Source organism: Tetrao urogallus (genome assembly GCF_951394365.1).
Source record: "Tetrao urogallus genome assembly, chromosome: 2".
Taxonomy (NCBI): Eukaryota; Metazoa; Chordata; class Aves; order Galliformes; family Phasianidae; genus Tetrao; species Tetrao urogallus.
In genome coordinates, this window is record NC_136814.1 from 100,390,323 (window position 1) to 100,413,309 (window position 22,987).

Consider the following 22,987-nt stretch of genomic DNA (forward strand, 5'->3'; position numbering starts at 1 on the left):
CTTCTCCATTTCCTGAAGGACATTTTTCTCTACTTCACTGCTCCTTCATCTCCTCCAACACCCAGCTGCTGCACCCAGGAGCAATTGATCCTAAACTAAATACCTATGCCTGCTTTGTTCTCCCTTCCTGATGGTATGATCTCCAAATTTGTCCTGCAAAGTACGTTTTAGTAGAACCGTAAATGATAGAGTGGTTTGGGTTGAAAAGGATCTTTAAGATCATCCAGTTCCAAACTCTGCTATATACAGGGGCACCTCCCTGTAGACCAGGTTGCTCACAGCCCCATCCAGCCTGGCCTGGAACACTTCCACGGAAGGAAGGAGTTGGTATTGCCCATACTGGAGTCTTCCCTGCTCTCAAAATCCTAGAGGCAGAAGCCAGGTCATAAGAGCAAGCCTTGTGGCAGACTTGTAGCCTTTTCCACCCCGTCAGGAAAGCACAGTATGATCTGCTTTCACACTGGTCTCTGCTCCAGCCTATCTGTGTGTGCAGAGTGAAGCAGCTTGCCACCAACCTGGCATCCAGAGCAGGGGAGAGCCTTCCCCATTCCGAGCTGAATCTCCTTATGTTCAGCACCACACCTCACATTTCATATTTAGAATTCAAATTCCTTAAAGGCATGGAAAGTCTCACAAACCTCATCTACTTTGTGAAGCACAATACGGAGCAACACTCACAAGCTGGACACATTCTTGCCAAAATGCCATTTATTGCAGTATACCTTTACACGGCATACAGATATCCGAATGTTGCATCTTCTGTTAGAACTTGCATTTCATTTGTACCACTTAAATAACACAGAATGTCATGTTTGTTTCACAAACTGTCAGTTTAGACTACCAAAATATACAGTTTTTCCTTTCCCTCAGCAAGGTTCTGAGGTACAACTGAAGTTTACCATTTTATCTTCCCGTGCTTTACAAGAATCTTCTCATAGATAAACCTATCAAACAACATTTCTACATTCCTATACAAAGCAAAGAATTACAGCTGAAATTAACACCGTCTGGTTGTTGCATTAACCTATAAAAAAAAAAATCATTCAGTTAAAAAAAAAAAAAAAAAAGACATAATGGACTTTGCAGCTTTACTTAAAAACAGCCAGCTACATGTATGCACAAGTGTTTCTTAGGCATCAAGAAGAGTTTTGAATCAAAAAGTGTTTTTTCTTGGGCTTGTAGAGAAGGCACTGATTTTAGCTGCATAGCAGCTCAGGAGTGTTTTATACTTCATTTAATTATACAGGTTTTTGAGTTTTAGTGTTAATGTGCAACATTTCTACCAGCTGTTGCAATGCTCTCCAGTATTCTCCAATCATTCCCTCTGGCTCACCAGCACAAAAACGTACATCAGCTATAAATGCTCCTCCACCCCCCATGCCTTCTGTGCTGAGTGATGTCCAACTGACCTTGCGAGGAGCTAGGCGAAGGCAGAGCAGAAGTAAGGCTTGTGCAGAACACCACACTTCTCTTCCTGCTCGGTTTGAGATGCTCTGGAGAACTCCAAACCCTCAGTGAGGCTTCGGTGCCTTCCATCTGGCAATGCATTGACCACCAAGAGCGTCAGGCATCCAGACTTCCCTCAGGAGGTGCTTCTTAACCCTTGCTAGTCTGACATCCCAAGGGTTGCTTCTCTGCAAAGTGCAGGAACAGCCCCTGAAGAGAGGCATTCCAGAGTCATGAGAGTCAAGCACATCAACTTGTATATATTTAAGATCATCTACACACTAAGCCTTCATCAGGCTTGTGTCAGATGCTGTGTTTCTCTACTCCTTAGCTGCAAAATTACAATATGCTGCTTTCTACCTTTCACCCCCTGTGCCAAGGTTTTCTGTACTGTAGGAGGCAGGCCACAATCTGAGACAACTCTGTAAGCAGTGCACAGTGGTAGGTGCTACAACGTGCCATCAGTCATCTGGCAACAGCACAGGTTGGAGTATTTACAGCAGGGCAGCCAAGAAGACTCAGCACTGAAGAAGAGGGAATATCTGAGATGAGATTGCTTAGAAAAATCCATTTCTTACCAAAGCCTAGAATGGGCAAGATGGTGATGAGACAGACCAATGCAACTGGTAAAATGAAATCTCTACTTAGTTTTTGGGTCTTTAGGTTGGTTTGGTTTCAGTATATGAGCCAGCTGCATAGGAGCTGGTTCAGCATATGGGATAACATTGTGATCTTTCCCAAATATAAGTTATTCTAAACCACTAAATCATTTGCTTACCCCTCCCCTCACACCTCCTTTCACTAGCAATCATGTTCAGCATGATGTTTCATAGGCATTAAATGCTCCAAGTACGGCAGCTAGAAAGAGCTAGAGTATTGCAGTGTACCAAACTTCTGCCCAGTGCAGCCATTTGTTACACTTAAAAACACATCTATGAGTTAAATAGGAAGGATCCCTGCAATAGAGAATTTGAGCACTGTTAATCATTTATTCTTGCCATCCCTTTCCCTAAATATCAAACGGTTCATACATACAGTGCTCCTTTATCTTCTCCCCATCGCCTGCCCAAGCAGTCTTTAAGATAAACCAAAGCGAGTTTAGGAACTTGCAGTCCCATTTCTGTTTAAAAAAAAAAAAAAAAAAAAAAAGTTGTGCAAGAAAGCAGGGAACGTTCAGTGAATCCAGATCTACTTTGTAGTTATAAAATTTCCAACGGCAAGGTGGTAAGGGCAAATAACCCAATGATCATATGGCTTAAGTTCAATGCAAAGCGCACTAAGAGGTCCATGTGCAGGGAGAGAAGAGTCCAAGAAAGATGTAACGAAGTGTCCTGAAGATCAGTGTTTATGCATAGAACTCTTCTTGTTTGTGTGGTTTTTGGTATCCTCCATTAGACTGTTTCGGTTCATCCAGTGAATAGCTTCCTTCGTCTTTTTTCTTCATTCTGTACAGCATAAATGCAACTAGAAACACTGCGAACACCAAGCCAACCAGTCCTCCAGCAATAACACCTAAAGGGGGGAAAGACACAGATTACTCCAGACGCCATGCCAGCTAACACTGGTATGATTGTGTGCTTCCAGGCTGTTCCTTAAAGCGTGGTCCCTGAATTCATTACATGCAAATACGAATTTGTTCTCTTGCCCCGCCAAAACAGTCACTCCTCCATTGCCAAGAGCCCACTCATCTACATGAGGTAAATAATAGAATCATACAGTGGGTTGGAAGGGACCTTAAGATCATGCAGTTCCAATCTCCTGCTATAGGCAGGGACACCTTCCTTCAGACCAGGTTGCTCACAACCCCATGCAGGCTGGCTTGGAATGCTTCCAGGGAGAGGGCATTCACAACCACACCAAGCAACCTGTTCCAGTGTCTCACCACCCTCATCTACAAATCTACTAAAGAAGATCTCCCACTGGGCCATGCTGCAGAGCACCAACAACAGAGCAAGACAGTGTGCGGAACTCTAGAAAATGGACCCAAGCAGCATTAGGGCAGTTTTACAGTAATTTTTGAGTGAAGGAACTTATAATTTCAGATAACTAGTGGTGACTGCTTTGCTATTATCAGATTAATACGTTGTCCCCATCAGGGTTTTCAGCAACACAGAATCATGAACCACCCTCATTTCAGAGAGGTCTAGCATAGAAGCTTCACTCTCATGCTCTGAGACATACTTGTAGAGCTGCAGCTTCTGCTGCCTGGGAGGCTCCTATGAGAGCCAACTAGAAATCCAGAATATTAGGTACCTCCAAGAACTTCTTTCCTGTCCATAATTCCCGAGGCTCCCGCTGCTTTGGCATTCCTCCCAGAGTCAGCCAGCACTTCAGAGTCCTGGGTAGGGACCAAATCCTCATCTTTAACCAAGATGAAGTCTCCCTGTTGGGATGTACAAAGCAGGTTATTCATGTTTTTCATCACGTCTGTTTCTATAGGTATGGTTTTTTTCTTCTCTAAACCCCCCCACCAATATAAAAGATAAAACTGATCATTTGTTTGCACAAATTATCAGCCCTTCCTGCAAACCAGTCTTACTACATATAACCAGAGCAATCTCCCTGGAACGGGTACCAAAGCTACCAGTCCTCACCGGGTCTCCTGAGCCATCTTCAGAAACCTCCTCATGTGTAGGAGCAAGGTCGCCTGGAGCTGGTGTGGGAGCAGCAGCGATGTCCCCCTCCGGATGGGTGGTAGAGTTGGTCTCAGGCACGTCTTTAGTGCCTGGCATCTCAGAGCCAGGGGTTTTAGGTTTGAGCTCATGGACTGTGCCGGAGGCTTCTGAAGGAATTACATGAAGCACCGAAGGGAAGCGAGTAGTAGGACTTCTTGCCGTTGTTACAACTGTATTGTCTGTGGGCTTCTCATCAGGTGAGCCCAACAAGGGTGTTTCATCCTTCACAGCTACAACTGGCTCCTCTGTCACTACACGACTAGTTGCAGGTGGAGTTGTTACTTTCTTTTCAGTTCGGCTCTCAATCCCAGGAAACAGCTTTTCATTGAAAACCCCTGGTGTTGCCAGTAATGAGGAATTAGTCGGATCTGTTGCCGTTCTCCAGGTGAGAGACTGATCAGGCAGGGGACCTGCAAAACAAAAAGTATCCCCAGCCAGCTTAGAGACCTGTTGATGGTGTCTGCAGGATGCTGGTCTAATGGAGGAAGCTCAACCTGCACAGCCAATTTCTGTAGTAACAGCAATTCACTTTTCTAACTCCTCTTTTTCAGCATAGTAAGAAAGGCACAGATCAATTCCATACAAAATACAAGCACGTAGCTGGAGGGAAGCAGAAGGATACCATGGTTTAGTTTCCAATAGCTTGCTTTTTCCTCACTGGCATCTCCTCAACTTCAATCCAACACTGAATGTCAAAAGGTGCCTCTCATGCCTTTAAGTAATCATTCTGACAGACTTTTTCCCCGCCCTAAAAACCTTTTATAACATTAAAAAAAAAAAAAACTACGGCCCATAGGAAATCTGATGATAAAGTATGTGCTGGATGTATGCTGGCAAGTAGGTTCACACACCCTCAAACCCTCTCCTCTCCAGCTCGTGAGAGAGGCCAAACACCCTTCTTATAGTCTCCTGCCTCACAAGTGAAGAATCACTGCAGTTTCATACTTCTGCAAGCAACGTATCAGCAGGGACATATGGTATACCTGCTTCTGCTCCATTTCAATACTCCTACAATTCATTTTCTCCTAATTGTTTGTCTCTGGAGCAATACAAGACAAACAGGTCAGGCTCCTTTTCTGTTCCAAAGCCAATATGCTGGGATATGTGTGATTATTCTTCCCCCCAGCCTTCTTTTAGCCAGGATGTTCACGATGTTCATCCAGACCTTGGCTCACTGGAAGGATGAAAAAACTAACAGCACAAATGCAAGTTACTCACCTGCACCTGAACCTGAGAATCCATCATCGTCGTCACCAGAAGAATCGAGATCTTCAGGAGGAAGGTTCAGATTTGTAGTTTGCTTTAAAGAGAAGGGGAAAAGATGTTGGTGATGCAATTGCTTAAACTAACCGTGCTGTTTGTGTGAAGTCCTCTAAGGGCTCCTGAAAATTTGCACAAACTTTCTCTGCTCAGACTACGTTTTCTTATCGTTCTTCACTCTTTCTCCTGCCCCAGAAAAGCAGCTCTGATCATTCTATTTACTGTCAGAAAGGTCAGTCTTGCTGTTTCCCTTCTGTGCTGCATACAGGCGGCACTTTGGGAAAGTAGAAAGCAAGGAATACGTTCAGAAAGCTTCATCTTGGCAGCAGCCAATGCTCAGTCCATACACAACATAACCATGCTGCTTTAAGTTCCGGCTCCTCACATCTTTGCTGTCTACCAACCTGTTCAACTGGTGATTTCCTGCATCACTTTTAAGGGAAGGAAAGGAAGGGGAAACAGAGTACTTTGGTTTCTCTGTCTTTCTGAGCCCTTCCAATGCTGTTGTGCTATCTGAAGCCAAAGCATTTAATGAAGTGGAATGAGATTTGCTTTTAAATAGAGTGGACACTCATATCAAGTTCTGAGATAGAAGCCAGTCTTATGTGTAGGAGAATACAGCCCCAAGCTCTCTCCCTGTGTTGTACAAGGAATACAATAACCAGCAGCCAAACTTAGTGCCAAAGGAAGAGGCCAACTCCCTGCTTTGTTCCACCGCTGAATTACCACAACCTAACCAGTCACTGCTTCTGAATTTCATCTTTCCTCATTTAACTACATTTCCAGAATCTTCTCACACAAACACACGCCCTATTTCAGAATGGCTGAGGTGAGAAGGGATCTCTGGGTGGCCCAACCTCTGCTCAAGCAAGGAGCATGAAATCTATGCCTGTGCTCTGTCACCCTCAGGGTAAGGAATTTTCCCCTATGCTCAGACAGGAACTTCTGTGATCCAGTTAGTGCCCAGTGCCTCCTGTGTTGTCACTGGGCACCACTGAAAAGAATCTGACCCTTCCTCTCAAAAAGCCCTCACCATCCATTTCCAGCCCTGCCCAGTCTTCAAGTCTAGCAGATACTGCACCATCTAACTAAGGTCTGTCTCCCATTTTGGCTTTAGTGGGACCATGAAATCTGAGTTCATTTACACAAAAGTAGGAGCAGGTATCCTTACTGGCCTTGCACCAGGCCCACTGTAACTCCTGTATGCATCAAAACAGTGTTGTTTAGAAACAAGGCTTGTTTCCATTCTAGGAAGAAGTCATCCAGCAGTGGAATGATGTCAGACAAAGCAACTGAAATTTCCTCATTGTCAACTTTGTTACTTACACGGCTGTACTGATTCACTCCATTTCTTTTTAATGTATTGGGTTTGTACAGTTTTCTTTCCCTTCCTTTATGCCGTACCCATTCCAGATGCTTCTATAGAACAATTCATTCCCAAGGTGGTTAACTAGCCCATTAGATGTTTAAAAGGCTTGACGTCTCAGAACACAAATAAGCAGGCAGCCTGTCAACAACTTATTCACATCCATGACCTCACCTCTTCAAAGCAATCACTACTGTTAGATAATTTAAGGACAAAAAATAAAAGAACAAGAACACACACATTGAGCCTTTTTAGCATCCTTCTTCGGTTGCCACTTCAGTATTGGTAAAAAACACATGTTTCCTTCAGGTTTCTAGCATACTTCTAGAACAACTTCTAAGTTGTCTTTCAATCTTTTGTTCAGCTGCACGTCATGGGCTGATCTGGATTTTCAGATCTGCCCCTGCTTGTCTGCTCTGTGCTTATGCACTCATCCATGGAAACCAGGTCAGAGAAGTACTTCCTGTATGCTTTCCTGCTCCGTCCAAGGCCAGTGACTCACCCGAGCTGATCTCACTGCACTTCAAGTATTGAGTATGAACTACTGGTGCTGAAAGAACATGGAAAGACTGCCAGGCTTCCCAAATTCCACTCCCTTGATCTTTCTTCCTTTCCAGTAAGTTCAGAAGCCAAGTCAGGCTTCATAAACAACACCACTGGGGCGGACTGGGGGACTGAGAGCGTTTTTCTCCAACTTTAGTTCCATCAGCACCAGAAATCACAATCCTTTGTTCTGTCAGCCAGCTTGGCTTTGGGTGCAAAAGGGGGATATGGTTTCCTCCAAGGTTTTAGCTGAAGAATGTGACTACCAAGACAGGCTAAGACCTGACACCACAGTCTTTATCTAGGATCAGCATTAACTTCCCTCCAAATCTGAACCTTCAGAGGTAGCTTTATACAGGATTTCTAAGAAACCTCAGGAGACATTACAGAACCACTTGCATGTTTTACCAGTAGGAATGCCCACAAAGTGATGTAATTCACGACACCATCCAATTTCATGACACAAACATCAAGGCAAATCTATGTAACTGTTTACTTATATAGACTACTCTTCTTACTCCATGAATTGTAGCTTCAGAAGGTGTGAAAAGCAACGTCCTTCTGACACCACAGAATTTAAGCACTGCAGGAAGGTCATGCTTCTGTAATGATTTGCTGTTGCTGAAGAACTTCAGACATAAGGCTAACGTAAGACTGTGACTCAAAGCAGCACTGGAAGAGATGGAACTAATCCAGGTTTGGATTAAAAATAGAAGAGGCACCGTGCTGTTCAGACAAACACACACCTCATGGTCAAGGCTCGTCTGTGACCTTTCACTGCAAATGACTTTCACCAAGGGGAGAGGTCTGGGTTAGTCAAGAGGATGAGGAGTGAAGAACAGATAGAACTGCCAGGCTGTGTTATAGAAGTTGTTACAAAATCAAAGCTTCAAATCAAAGAAATCAAAGCTTCGCTCTGTTGAAAAGTCTGCATCACACTAGCTACTGTGTGTACTGCAGGTGTGCTTTTAGAAATCACTTCCATCATCATCCAGCTGAATTTTCAGACCCCTGGAATTACTTGCAGACCATTCACATTACGCAAGAGCTGCTCTGAAAGTAATGCTTGCTATTTCATTATGTTGGCCCATGAGGTCAGAGGTGGATGTCAGTGGCATGGCAGCAGAGATCCAAGCTTCCCACCAATACCCCATTACATGTTATTGCCATGTGACAGACAGCAGCAGAGGGGCAGTCTGGAATCTGGAGCATGGAGTCTGACATGGAAGTGTGGGTGAATCAAAGGTGAGCAAATGAATTCCTTCAGGCAGAAAAAAAATGTTCAGCAGACATCAATGAATGTCAGTGCATGTCATTTCTGGAGATCAAACACTGGTGTGAGCACAGTGAGGCAGTGGGTGCTGCTTTCCAGCAGTGGCAACAACAACATTAAAGATAAGCCACGCTCCAGGCAGCCATGCAGATTTCTGTAAGTGTGGCATACACGCTCTTGTACATCACTAACAAAAATGCACAGCTTATGGCGGTGACTATGTTGAAAAATAGTGCTTTGTAGCTGAGGATTTCCTCTATCCACCAGTGTCACTGCACTCTGTGCATCTGTTGTATTTTCCACAGAAATAAAGAAAAGACATGACTTTCGGAGCAGCCTACATAACTGATGAGAATGAATGAACACAATTAAGTACAGCTGTGGATCCTTTAAGGACAGAGCTCTGATGGCACTTCTTGTATTCTAGCCAAAGATTTGGTGATTTTGCTATTGCACTTAGAATATTTTTTACTTGAAGAAAATTGATAGAATCATAGAATCATTAAGGTCCGAGATGAAGAAAATCATCTCATCCAACTATCAACCCCATGATTCAAAAGCTTTTTTTTTTTTAATTAATTATTTTTAAATGCAACTCATACAACTGACTAGAAATACTTGCCGAGCACAGCAAAACCCTTTGTGATTTGGTGTCACTGATCTCACAGAATCACAGGGTTGGAAGGGACCTCAAGGATCATGAATCTCCAACTCCCTGCCACATGCAGGACCACCAACCTCCACATTTAATACTAGACCAGGCTGCCCAGGGCCCCATCCAACCTGGCCTTGAACACCTCCAGGGATGGGGCATCCACAGCCTCTCTGGGCAGCCTGTTCCAGCACCTCACCACTCTCTGTAAAGAACTTCCCCGTGACATCCAACCTAAATCTTCCCTCCCTCAACTCAGAACCATTTCCCCTTGTCCCGCAGTTATCTACCCTTTCAAAGAGTTGATTCCCCTCCTGTTTGTAGGCTCCCTTTAGGTATTCAAATGCTGCAATGAGGTCACCCCGCAGCCTTCTTTTCTCCAGACTGAACAAGCCCAGCTCCCTCAGCCTGTCTTCATAGGGGAGGTGCTCCAGTCCCCAGATCATCTTCCTGGCTCTCCTCTGGACCATCTCCAACAGCTCCCTGTCTTTCTTGTACTGGGGGCTCCACACTTGTACACAGTACTCCAGATGGGGCCTCACAAGAGCAGAGTAGAGGGGGACAAATCACCTCCCTGTCCCTGCTGGCCACCCCTCTTTTGATGGAGCCCAGGATACCATTTGCCTTCCGAGCCACAAGGTCACAACTGCTGGCTCATGTTAAGTTTTTCATCCATGAAGACCCCCAGGTCCTTCTCTGCAGGGCTGCTCTCAAGGATCTCAGTTGCATAACACGACAGATAAGCATTTTACCAGCACTTCTGATAGCGCTGAGCAGTGCCTATTAAGCACTTCCTCAAGTCTCAAGCAGCCCGTCTAGGGGAAACCCTCGGGAAGCCGTTGGGTTCTGCTCTCACTGAGGGCTGTATTGTTACACAACAATAGCTATTCAGTTCTGCTGGGACAACCAGAAAGCTGCTCGGTGGCATCTTCAATTTAATCAAGAACTTTCACAATTCATTAGCAATATTATTGGCTCCAGAAGTCTGACACACACCAGACTTGGAAAGAAAAAAATTTAAAGCATCATTTCTACCCATTCTTCAGTCTTCATCTTGCTCCCAGTCTCTACCCAAGAATCCTCCTCAGTCCCTGCTCAAGCAGGGATCTATCTCAAGCACTGTCTCACGATGCAGGGAAGATTTATAGTTTATTAGTTGATCTCACCCCACCCAAACTGGGAGCCACATTTCTTTAATTTCAAGTCGGGGTGTATGTAAAAGGAAGCAGCACATTTCAAACTGCTCTTTGAGGTAAGCAAAACCACTGGCTTTGCCACAAGCTGCTACAAGCCCTGAACTAGATTAGGGGTGATTTGTATCCCACTCATATTAATCCTAGTTAGTGATCAGCCAATTACAGCGGCGTCAAAAACACCTGAAATCCTCCATTACCTGAATAATGCTGTTAAATTTGCACATTTGTTTCTCTGAGTCGTAAATCCTCCTCACTGAGCTGAGAAGGAATGAGCTCTTCCAGCTCAAACACCTCACTGAGCACCCTGCAAGATTCTGCCAGCATTATGGGAAGCAAAACCAACAGCCTGCCATGCTGTTTGAAGAGATTTACACTAATAAGTATTTGCTTTCTAATTTGCCTACCACATATTACGCTGCAGACTTATACAGGGATTTGAGCAGCCCTAAAATAAACCCACGTGAAAAGGTCTCTTTGATCTTTTTCTACATATTGAAGGACAATTCTGTTAGGAGGGCTAGCTCTGCTATCTGAGGCAGGGCAGCCTGAAGAGCTTCTGGCCTCAAAATATTTATATTAGTGCGTGGGAAGATAAAACCTCCTGCTGAAAGAAACTTTAGCTTTGTTAAACCTTGATATTCTGCAGTTAATAACCCACACATGATTAACTCCAGTCCCAGCTCTCCAGAGTCTTCAGACAACCTCGACTGTTCAGCAAAAAGGAGGCAGAACCACCACCAACCTCACCTATATCCTCCTCCCGCAGCCTGCTAGCACTGCCAGCCACGTGTACCCTTCATTTTAATGGACAGACTTAAATTTTGGGGTTGCTGAAATAGAACTGATGCTCTTTATGTGACAAGTCTGAAGCGACACTGGTGTGCACATCTGACTCGTTAGAAGCCAACAGCAGCATGGCAACATCTCAGCTAGCAGCTCTTCCAGATGCTCCAGATTCCAGCTCAGGATAAGCAGCCTGGTGACCCTGCAGGTTAGTGAAATAGTTCTCATCTCAGAGGTGCCAAAGAAGCAGGCTAGCAGCACAGGCCAGAGCAGAAAGCCAGCTAGAGACTGTTCCCCAGGCAGCCCACAGACTGCACGGAATCACAGAACATCCCATAGGAACAGGCCCACAGGACCACTGAGTCCAACTCCTGGCTCCACACAGGACCAGCCAAAATCCAGACCCTGTCTCTGAGAGCAGTGTCCAGATGCTCCCCAAACTCTGGCAGCTCAGAGCCCACTGCCCTGGGGAGCCGTTCCAGGGCTCAACCACTCTCCATATAGCTATTCCATATGCACTGCAGCTACAGCTCTATTAGCTGCAGTGTCTCACCTGCTCGCTACCACGCTGTTGCCCAACCACCATTACATCTCCTCCTTACTGTGACAGGGCAACTTTTATAATTAAGTAGGGCCAAAACCCAGCAATCAACATGCCAAGAGTGAAAATGAGCCAGCTTGTCACCATCAGCTTGGGTTTCACATTCTGCAGCACAACCCTTTCAACTGCAGTTCACCCCACCGCCTCCTGCACAAGGAGTCACTCCCTGGACCGTCCCCCGTATTCATGCAGTCTTGTGGTGACCCAGATCAGGGAACTGGTCTGGTTAAAGAAGAAAAAAAACAACAAAGAAAACCAACACTGTCATGCAAATAATTTTCCAGCAAGACCAGTTCTCTGCTCAGCGCATGAATGCACGAGTGTTTGTCTTGGCACAGCACGGCAGCCAGGGCTGCTGCAGCAGCTCCTACAGCATCACAGCCCGGGTTCCTGGGATGCTGACACACACTCAGCACCCTGAGGCAGAGGGGCCATGAAATACCCTGCTGCAGCTGTGCATTATGGAAATGTGCATCACCACCCTCAGACTGCAGGCAGCATGCACAGCAGAGGCTGACTCAAAGGACCGCACAGGCTTATATAAAAGGGAGCAAGCAGAGAGGTTGTTTCTCTTCTGGAGAGAAGACTTCTCTTCTGGAAAGTTCCTTTGTTCGGTATGGGTAAGGTTTATTCTTAAGACTCAGTTCTGACACAGCTGAGCTGCCTCCCAACTATCTCAGCCAATTCTTCTACAAGTTCAGCAGGTCCTTCAACAACACAGGGAAACAAGTCTGTGCTCCTGCTCTCACCTGGATGTATCAAACCAGAGAGTTAATACACACTGCTTTTACTCATGCCAACCTGTGTTGTACAGCCAAGCAATACAGTTCAAGCCAACGACTTGCCTACAAACATGCCTACAAACTAGCACCCAGTTTAACTGCACCAGTGGCAGGTATGGCCTGTCACAATATAGCCCAAGTAGTCACAATCAGAGCTCAGTATCTCATTTCCCACATCCAAGGCAGCCTGTTTGGAAGATGCAGAGAAGCTCTTTCCCCTTAATCTCATGAGAAGCATGTGTCAGCAGAAGTCTGTGCTAGAACTGCTCTTCTTTAAGAAGCCTTGCTACAGCTCTTTAACATACTTGATAGTTCAGTCCTATGTTTCTTCAGATAGTACAAGAGAGCCACAGTCAATGCAAAATCCTGAAGAGCTGCACCTAGCAGATGTAGCAAAAAAAGGCCCAGCAGCTGACAGCATCAGTTCATCCTGGGGAATGACTTACAGTTTCAGCTGGTCTGAGAGATGAGCAGCAAGGTGCAATAGCTGACACCTGGACATATCTAACGTGTCTTCAAATCCTTCCATTTAAGGTCACCAGCATTTCTTAGTTTGTGGTGTACAAGAATTAGCAGCAAAGGTTGAGTTTTGCAGCCAACAGCCTGTTCACTTACTGGATTGGAAACGCACTGACGCAGATTGGCCTAGTTCCACCCAAAGCCAGTGGTGGGCTGCCAGTCCCAGAAACCCTGAGCAATACAGACTGAAAGGCAAGTCTATACTGCAAGTCACATTCTATGAACTACAATCCCTTCCAATGAGGACTTCAGAATCTCAAAACCACTACCCATGCACACAGCACAGGCAAGCATGACCCTCCCGTACAACAATTGAAAGTGACAAGAGCTACAGCTCCTGACACATTTTCACCCCCTTGCAGCAGCATAGCCATGTGCCCTCTGGTTACCGTACATCCCAACATGCCTAGTTGCTGCAAAGACCAGACATATCACATTGGCAGCCACTTAAATGGAGACTTATCTTTGCAGTGCTACCTCTAACACATACATACATACACGTTAACCTTAGGTCTCTAAAGCAGACCTAACAAAACCAGTCCCTGTGCCCATCCACGTGCTCACCAATACTGCCATAAACAATCTGGTTTGCAGCTGGGCACAAATTCCTCTCCTTGCACCATCTCCAGCTGTCCACACTTCCCGTGTTACAGACCATCACTGAAGTCCCAGCAAAGCAAATCAATTCGTTGCAGCTCTTATCTCAAACCCAGTTTTAGACTACATCTTGGCTGCATTAGGCAAACTATTGCCAGCAGGTCAAGAGAGGTGGTTCTTCCTCTCTACTCACTCAGCATTGGTAACGGTTAGGTCCAATTTTGGGCCCCCCCGTACGAGACAGACATGGGCATACTGGAGAGAATCCAGTGTAAGGACAAGATAAAGGACAGGAGCACTTCTCCTGTGATCAGTCATTCAGCCCAGGAAGTTCCAGCTCAGAAACTGGACAATGTCTGTAGGAAAGCACGACATGCTCTACAGCTTCTCAAAGTAGGCTGGTGGCACACTGCCTCTCAGCAGCACCAGGAACATATGCGTGTGCCCTGGTCTCTGGGAAGCCTATTTCCTGGGGGACAGATGCCACACAAGTTGGCTGGTGGAACTGCTACCCATCTCAAATAAACTCTATTCTTTTGCGTCAGCATGAGCAGGGCCACAACTGCACCAGCGCCCTGACCTGAAGAGACGCATTCCCGTAAGTCAGAGGAGACACCAAAACCATGCTACATGGTATTCTGAGAGGGAATAATGATCTGTTCACCTTATGAAGGGAAGTTAACATACAGTTAGGAATAACAACTGCTGGAGGCAGAAAGAAGATATGAGGCAAGAATGAATGCAACTGCAAGCTTGCATTTACTTCTACACTCCACCATTTCCAGCTTTAAGAAAACCAGCATGGATGCGAAGACATTGCATCTTCCATTACATTCATGAGTCATGCCACGAGGCCTGTTTTATCCACAGCATCTCACAGCATTGACTAAGCATAGCCCGTTGAGAATGCAGACGCCCTCCCTAGCAAACAGCTGCAGTTGCATTAGCATGACTAAGCCATGCACAAAAGGACTGAACATCACCAGATACAGCAGTCACACCTCAGGTTGAGAAAAAACCTCCCTTCTCCAATTCCAAAAGTCCTTTTAAAGAGGCATTTTCAGCTTCACCCCTTCCTTCCACATAGCCTCAGTAGTTCCCAAGTGCTCTGTGGCAAAGGAAAACAGAGCTGCCAGTATTTCAGGTATTACCAACTTCCTTGCAATCAAGAGCAGTAAGTTAGATGGTCTTTGGGCACAAGCTGGACCACATTTCAGCAAATTATTCTGATGTAGAACACTGGTCAAACTGGACACACTTCCTATGAGAAACACACACTCCCACAACCACTGGAGCATGCAGAAAGATGTGCCCACATAAATGGTGCTGAGATCACACTCTCAGCACCAGAGCTTCTGCATTCAGGTTTACAGATGCACTGTCAATCCTGCTGGTTAAGACCAAGGTCTGACAGCAGTCACCACTGCCCCGTTTACAGTTAAGTTATGCAATGCCTATAGGAGATTATGGAAGCTGGCTGGTAGTTGTATTTCCAAACTGAATCACGAAGGTGTTCGAGTATCATTTCAAAGCTGAAGCTTTGAATGAAATCCTCCCTTCAGAAATAGTTGTAGTAAACCTGCTGCTGCAGTTGCGCACCAATCACCCATACTTTCACTCCCTACAGAAAGGACATTAGGCATTTCTTGAGTAAACACCACGTGGACTGATGTTAAACAAATTGACTCTGATCCAGAGTAGCTCATTCAAACTGCTCAGTGTTGTACCTATAGAGCAGACGAGTGCAAAGCATTCAGTATCAAGTTAGTCTTAGCACAACAGCCCATAGGTCAGACAAGCTTCTGACAAGCAACACTGACAGAACAGTTAGATGCTGAGTAACAGGCTTGGTCTAACATTAGATACAGAGGTCAGTGGCTCTGCCTGCCACTGGGGTTTGGAGCTTGATGATCCTTGAGGTCCCTTCCAACCCAAGCCAACGCATTCTATGAAAACACTGTTCAAACAGCAGTAACTTAAAGATGCTTCGTAGAGAAATACAGTTCTAGGTCTACTCAATGACTACAAGCTCTAGTCGGCACAACAGACCTCTAAAGAAAGCAGAGCATAAAGGACTCCAGGACAGCCTTATGGGCTAACTCCAAAACTGCAGGCTGGGTACTACCAGCACCTTCACTACCACACTGAATGCTCTGCCATTCCAGGTTTGTATTATTCACCTTACGGGTGTCAGGACTGACTGCACAGAATTTCTCCAGCACCTTTTGCTGCTTATCCTCATACACCTTAAAAGGGTCAGTATTCAGTGAGAGAGTCATCATATCCTACTAAGGGCTTTTTTTTCTTCCTTTTACTGTATACTGCAGTTTTCACAATTTCCTAATATTCTGGGCCCGTTGCCAGAGACCCTCTGGCTACATGCATACTCCTAAATTAAACAACATAAGTGAACATCCCCAGGCACTGGAACGCAATCTATACCATCAAATTATTAGGTGGATCTCAGGCACAGTTTCAAGCCTTGCCAACTGGTGTGCCCCCAGATGATGCATGGGAACACTCCCCAGCAGGCAACCTGGATGCAGAAGGGAACACGGGGTGTTGCTATGGGATAGGTGAAAAAATAAATAAGGTTTGCTCTGTGATCTGGAACTTAAGTTGGCTATGGGACAGAGTAGCTTCTGGCCCATTTAACTTACAGGAACCAGTATAACATGGAGTCACTTCCCCCTACACCCACTTCTCCCTTTGGCTGCATGCTGGGGCAGAAGGGGGTAGTACTGAGCATTCAGTGCTTTCTGGCTATGATAGCTCAGACTTCATATTACTCATTATCACATCTCCCAGCTTCTGTACTAAGAAGCTCCCCACCATTTTCCAGCTACAGAAGCAGGCCGAGGAACTTTTTACAAGTTATTTAAAGATGCTTCAGAGCAGAACTGATGCCACTGGAGGATTAAGCTTGCAGCTTCCCTGTTTGGGGCCATGAGTCAGTTGATGTAAGTGCCCGATAGCAGAGCACTCCTTTGCCACTGCCCAGACATGCCAGAGTCAGCCTCCTTTGTTAGTTAGGTGCTTTGTTCGCTGATGGGAAAGTAGTCACAATCTAGATGATTCCTCCATTAGGACCGAAAGAGATTTAGAAGTCAACGCTGTCTAGCTGCAGGCTGTTAGGCAAGTTTCGGTGCAAGCCTCACTACCACTCTTGCACTGCACGCAGGTGCTACCTGCAACATGGCAGAGCCAGCAGGGTGGGTAAGTCTCATTCGGCCATCAAATCTGCCAGGCGAGAGGCTCTACTGCAGTTTCATTAGCACAGAGTACAGCTGAGCACTGGAAAAATACCACGTTACTGTTTGCGTCTGATATTAATTCAAGCAAAGTCTGTGGTTCCTTTGGTTTGAACTTTTACTCCTCTTACCTCTCAACCACATGACCAAAGACAGCCTGGGCTCTGTCACTAAAGAAAGTGCCTATTAGCTGGTCAGTGGGATAATAGGGCTTCTCTTCTGCTTGCTTTGTTAGACACAGGATGCCCTGAGCTCCTGTAGGAGTGCAGAGCACAAGCACACAAGCCTCCCACATCACCTATCCTGGGGTCAGGGCTACAGCCTACACATCCTGCTGTCAGCTGGTCAACAAACTGCACATACAGGTTACTCTGTCTTGTGCATGTACACCTCTTCCCCCTGTTAGTCTCAGAAGTGTACCAATAGGCATCATTTCCTGTTTTGGGACAGGAAAGAGCCAGGTAATCTCTTCCTACAACACTGGAGCTGCTAGCTGACCCAAGAGAGCAGACAAAGGCTCTCACCAACACAGCCACAGCAGTACTGCCAGGACACAGGGCTTCACAACAGCTCTCATCTGGAACCAGTTACACTAATCACTGCTTGCTCTCCAGATGGCAGCCTGACTCCACTTTCCTCTGCCCACCTCTGGCTTCAATATGCAGTCTGCTCCCCTACTAACCCCTAGATGCAAATGGCTGGATGGAGCTGCTGACCGTGTACCACCACCATTAGAAACTAATTAGTAAAGCTTTTCTGTGTTCCACGTGGGACAGCCATGGTCTGCAGTTGCTGCCCAGGAAGCGTTTCTTGATGGCTCCTTACAACTGGAGCAGAGTTCAAGTTGCCTTCCAATTAAGAGGCAATCAGCCCCAGATCACGTGGCGCAGGCAGACAAAGGAGCAACCCACTGTAGCATGGCACACGTGAGTTCAGCTGATGGAGCCAGGGCACCCAGAGAAGCTGTTGCATGAACCGGCTGTACCCTGCAGAGAGCTGCTTGGGTGCCACTGTGCCCAGCACTGCCTGCAGCCAAGCATCAACATATCAGCCTTTGCTCCGTCAGAGGCTGAGGACACTGCCATTGCAGCACTGTGAAGTTACAGGGTGGAGCATGAGAGGAGCACAGTCTCCATGAAAAGCAAGACAGCCTGAGTATTTTCAGCTGGTTGGCAAGCGGGTTCCCATCTTTTATCACTGCCTTCAATTTAGCTGGGATTCATTCTGCAAAAGAGGTCCTTAAGGGCTTTCAGGTATCAGAAGAACCCCAAACACTAGGAGACAAAATGAATGGACATAAAAGTGAATCACACGGCAAAAATAAAGTCAATGGAGAAGAGAGTTCTGCCAGAGAGCATGGCAGCAAGATGCATGAGTCAAAACCCCAAGAAGGTTTCAAACTAGAAGCCTTGCAGGAACGCCATAGCTTACAACATCTCTGTGACCCAGTTGTAACTGCAGCTCCAGTGACTCAAGAGGAAGTTCTATTACCAGCTCCATCCAAAGCCCACTAACCCTCTTGGTTCCCATTCAGTGAAGCAGGCCTCACTGGTGAGACTGGTCTCAGCAGTGACACACAAACATTACAGCCGAGCATGGCAAGGAGCCCGAGCTAACAGACTGTTGGATCCAGGCCGGTTCCACGAAACCTAGAACATCAGCTGCAGCCAGGCACTGCTTGAGAAACGGAGGGGTTGGGAAACCACCGCATTAGCAGATGGACCTCCTACAAGCAACTCTTGTGGAGCAACAAATGTTATTTTGCCTTGAGGTGAGGCTTCACAGCACAGTAACTTTTCCACCAGCATCTTCACAGCAGAAAGTGCACTATCAGGTTTCAGCCAGGCCAGATAAAGCTCATTGCTGCAGTACAACAGGAGCCCAGCAGAGCAGCAGTTCAAATGGAGCGTGCCAGTTGGCTCTAACTTAGGGACCCTAAGTTACCTAAGGACCTTAGTACCCTAAGGACCCTAGGGAGTTAAGAATACTGACCTCAGTGCTCCAAAAGGGACAACCACACGACCTTGGCATTTCAGAGCATCTTCTCAGCACAGAGAAATGAATCTGTAAGACTCAGCAGAAGCCCTTGTGCCTCTGGTCACAACAATTTCCTCTTTGCACCTTCATGATTACGCTTGCATTTCTCCCATCAGAACAGATGGGAGAGGCCAAGATCCAGGGCCCAGCTGTAGTCTCCAACTCCAGCCTCCAGCAGGGCAAGGCTAGGGCATTGTTTGGGGGCACTGACCCAGTTGCACCAGAACAGGAGCGAGCTGAAAGCTGATGTTTCCCACCGCTTTGTTGGTTCTCTTGGCACAGCCACAGCACCTGTCTGGCCTGTTTGTTTATGCAGAGGGACACCAGGAAAGTTGCACAGAGTAGAGCAGCACTTTCAGCTTATCGCTCTCAGATACAGACATAAAGGCATCCATGCTCCCTTATGGTCAAAATGAGATCTAGTCAACAGAAGCCAGACAAGCCACTCACCCTGAAGCAGACACACAGGCTGGTCAAATAACCACTCCGGCTCACCGATTACACCACTGTGATTATAATAAGAGCTTTGCTACCTCGCACACACAAACTCACATTTAGGTGCCTGAGCACCAAGTGAACACTGTCCTGAGGGCTTGTGCCACCTGAGGTACCCCAGGTGTCAGCAGGCACAACAGGGTCTGGCTGTGCTGGAGTCCTGTATTAATAGGTGAAGAGATGTCTAAGGTGACATCTTAGAGGAAATTTAATTAGATGTCAGGGAGACATCTTTCACTGAAAGGGTGGCTGAGGTGCTGACACAGGCTGCTCAGAGAGGGTGTGGATGCCCCACCTCTGGAGACATTCAGGGCTGGGCTGGATGAGGCCCTGGGCAGCCTGATCTGGTGCCCGATTTAAGTGGTTGGCAACAATGCCCACAGCAGGGGGTCAGAACCCAATGGTCTGTGAGGTTCCTTTCGACCCAAACAGTTCTGTGATTCCATGAACTGCAAGCTGCAGTGACTTCACTGGCATCACCTCCTCAGGAAAGAGGTCATCTCTCCCCCAAGAGGATTCCTTCTCTATCTACTCCTACAGCCGGCCCTGCTAAAGCCCCAGCTCCCTAGCTGTGCGATGGCATACACAATTGTGGAACATCCATCTCAGAGGCATTGCTATGGTCCTTAAACACACAAGAGCCACATCAAACAAGGCTCTACTACACAGGCCACCTGGAGACATCTACACACTAGCAATGCAAAATACATACTTAAAATGGACCAATTTTGCTGCTAAAACAGCAGCCTACACTTCAGGTTAGTGCACTCACTTAATTTTAGAAGGCTTACAAGTTCCCAGCACTTGCTGTAACACGTCTCAGGTTGTTAAAGAGGATTGTTTGGTTTCCAGAAGTTTCAGAGTGCTGCCATTACAAATGTTAGCTCTTCCAGCCACTTAAAGCCGAGAGCAGCCTGGAACAAAAGGCTTGCACTGGAGCCCCCTGCCCCATACCAACCATAGCTTACAGCTCTCTGCTTTGTCAGAGTTGAATCACTGTTTACTGGGAGGGAGCTACCAGCAAGCAAGCATTCACATAGAGAAGCACTGTTTACAGCACTTGATAAATTATGTGACGCTGCTCTGTGTGTATTCCTGCAGAAGAAAGTGTTTCCTTCTCATCTGCTGCCTACATGTTTAATAAGCGAGCTGGGCTACCTCATTTCTTCTAATTAGCTTACGTTCAGATAGGAATGACATCACTCTTGGAAAAAAAGTTCTGCCTGCTCTGCTAAGCTTGCGTTAACCAACAGTGCACATCTACACCTGCTGGAACAATCCAAACTCTGTCTTCCTCAAGGCACAGGCTGGGTTATCCACTGTCCTGCAGCAGGTCATGCATCCCAGCTTGGCTGGATTCCCAACAAGACTACATCCTAGAGGAGTCTCCCATGAGAGAATAAACAGGCAAACCCATTAGGATGGGTCAACCTTCTTATTTCAAGAAAAGCAGTGCTCCTGTTATTCCAAAGAGGGAACTGAATGTCATACAAGATGTTTGAGCAAGACAGTGTCATCTTGAGGACATAGTAGGAACCCCCTTATTATTCCTGCATGTAAGAACAGCCAGAAAGAAAACTGCTGTAGTTTGGCTCCTTTCTTGTCCTGGCTGCTTAGCAAAGCCCCAGAGCAATAGCCAAGGCCAAGTGACATGCCAGAGGCAGACCACCAAGAGCCAGGCAGACCCGTAAGAATGCAACCCAGCAAAAGACCAGCCCAGGTCACTCTGCTTCCCATGCCCAACACTGAGTCCTTCTGCCACTATGACTACAGACTGGTGGGAAAGGCAGCTTCCTCACTGACATTTCAACATGGAAAGTCAGCCACATGATCCCCAGGAGGGAAGCAGTGATGCTGAGTCACTGCTGAGCACCCAAGGACTTTTACTCCGTGCTCACGCCAGACACCCCTCAACTTGAAGCATCATCCACCATCTCCCACACACTGGAAAACTCCATATGAGCGTTTGCCTCATGCCTATATTATGCCTAATAAGAAACATTTATCATAGGGTAATTTTACCCAAATCCACTCCAGAGGCCACATAAACTGCAGGTTTTCCACTTTATTTCTTAAGACGCTCACTCAGAAGCAGTGAGTGAGGCCCTCTCCCGCGACACAAGGCGCCTACACTCACACGCCTGTCATTTTTAGCTACCTCACAGCCTGACCACTCACCACCACGAGGACCAGAAGTCCCGACCTACGGGCAGCATTCAGGCAGGGCAGCACAGCAGAGCTGCAGGTACTGGGCTCAGCTCAGGTCCTGATGTTCCGCCACACCTTACCCAACCACTGCTGGAGAGCATCTCCAAAGCACTTCCAAATTACAGTATTGAGTTGGAAGGGACGCTTAATGGTCACCTGGTCCAACTCCCCTGCAGTGAACAGAGACACCTACAGCTCCAGCTCAGAGCCCCATCCAGCCTGACCTTGAGTGTCCCCAGGGACGGGGCATCCGCCACCTCTGGGCAACCTGTGCCACTGCTCCCCTGCCCTTACTGTAAAAACTTTTTCCTTGCATTCAGCCTCTATTCGTTTGAAACCATTTCCCCTCGTCCCTTCTCGTGTCCTTTCCCTTCCTAACCCCCCCCGAGGGGCAGAAGACCCCACAAGCGATGCCCCACACGGAGCCCGGTAGCCGCAACAAGTGCCACGCTGCCGGGGAAAGGCAGAGCCCGGCAGAGCCATCCTCTGTTCGTGGATGACATCTGGCGGCTGCAGTCGCACGGAAGCCTGGCTGCCGGTCTGACACGCTGCCCTCAGCCCTATGGAGGCTCCGGGCCGCTCCCCGGCAGCACTCCCGGAGCTGGGAGGAGCTCTCCGGCAGAGAAAGAGGGGCTGACGGGGCGGCCGGAACGGCGCACGCCTCGGGGAAGCGCCGAGCCGGGCTCCGGGAGCTCTACGTGAGGCACAGAAGCCCCGGGCGCGGCCTGCCCCGCTCACAAAGGACCGCACGCGGGGGCCGCGCTCCGGCTCTCCCCGCTTCCCGAGACGCGGGCGCGCTCGCTGCCTCGCACTGGGGCGGGGCCGCCAGCAGGTCGCGAGCGGCAGCAGCGGGTCTGGTTTGAATTAAGACTCCCGGAGCACAAAAGGCCACGGGAGCCGCTCCCCCCGCGCTAACCCCGCCGACGCGAGGAGCCGAACCCGCGGGGATCCGAACCCGCGCCTCCCGGATCCCCGCCGCCCACGTGCGCCGCTCCTCCCGCCCGCCCGCCGCTCACCGGGACGGCAGCGTGGAAGCAGAGCGCTGCCAGCAGCACGGCCACCGCACGCAGCATCGTCCTCCTCCTCGGCGGGCCTCGGGAGCGCGCAGCCTGCCCTCGCCTCGCCGCTCCTGTCCCGCTCCTCGGAGTGCGCTTTTAAGCGACCGCCGCCTCTCCCCCCGGAGTTTTCAATACATGAACTTCTATTTTCTATCGCTCTTATCTTCCCCTTCGCGCGCGCTGCCAAACCAGCCTCCCAGCAGCGCTCTGCGGACGCGAGGAGTTGAACTCTGTCTTTTAATGAA

General features: G+C 47.6%; 1 protein-coding gene across 1 annotated transcript; it reads right to left on the reverse strand.

Annotated features, from left to right (window-relative positions):
- Positions 1–2,791: 2,791 nt before the first annotated feature.
- On the reverse strand, positions 2,792–22,757 carry SDC1 (syndecan 1; the record flags this gene model as incomplete). Its single annotated transcript, XM_079550533.1, has 5 exons — positions 2,792–2,958; positions 3,700–3,829; positions 4,041–4,531; positions 5,340–5,421; positions 22,701–22,757. 5 exons carry the CDS (start codon positions 22,755–22,757, stop codon positions 2,792–2,794), a joined length of 927 nt encoding a protein of 308 aa, XP_079406659.1.
- Positions 22,758–22,987: the final 230 nt, after the last annotated feature.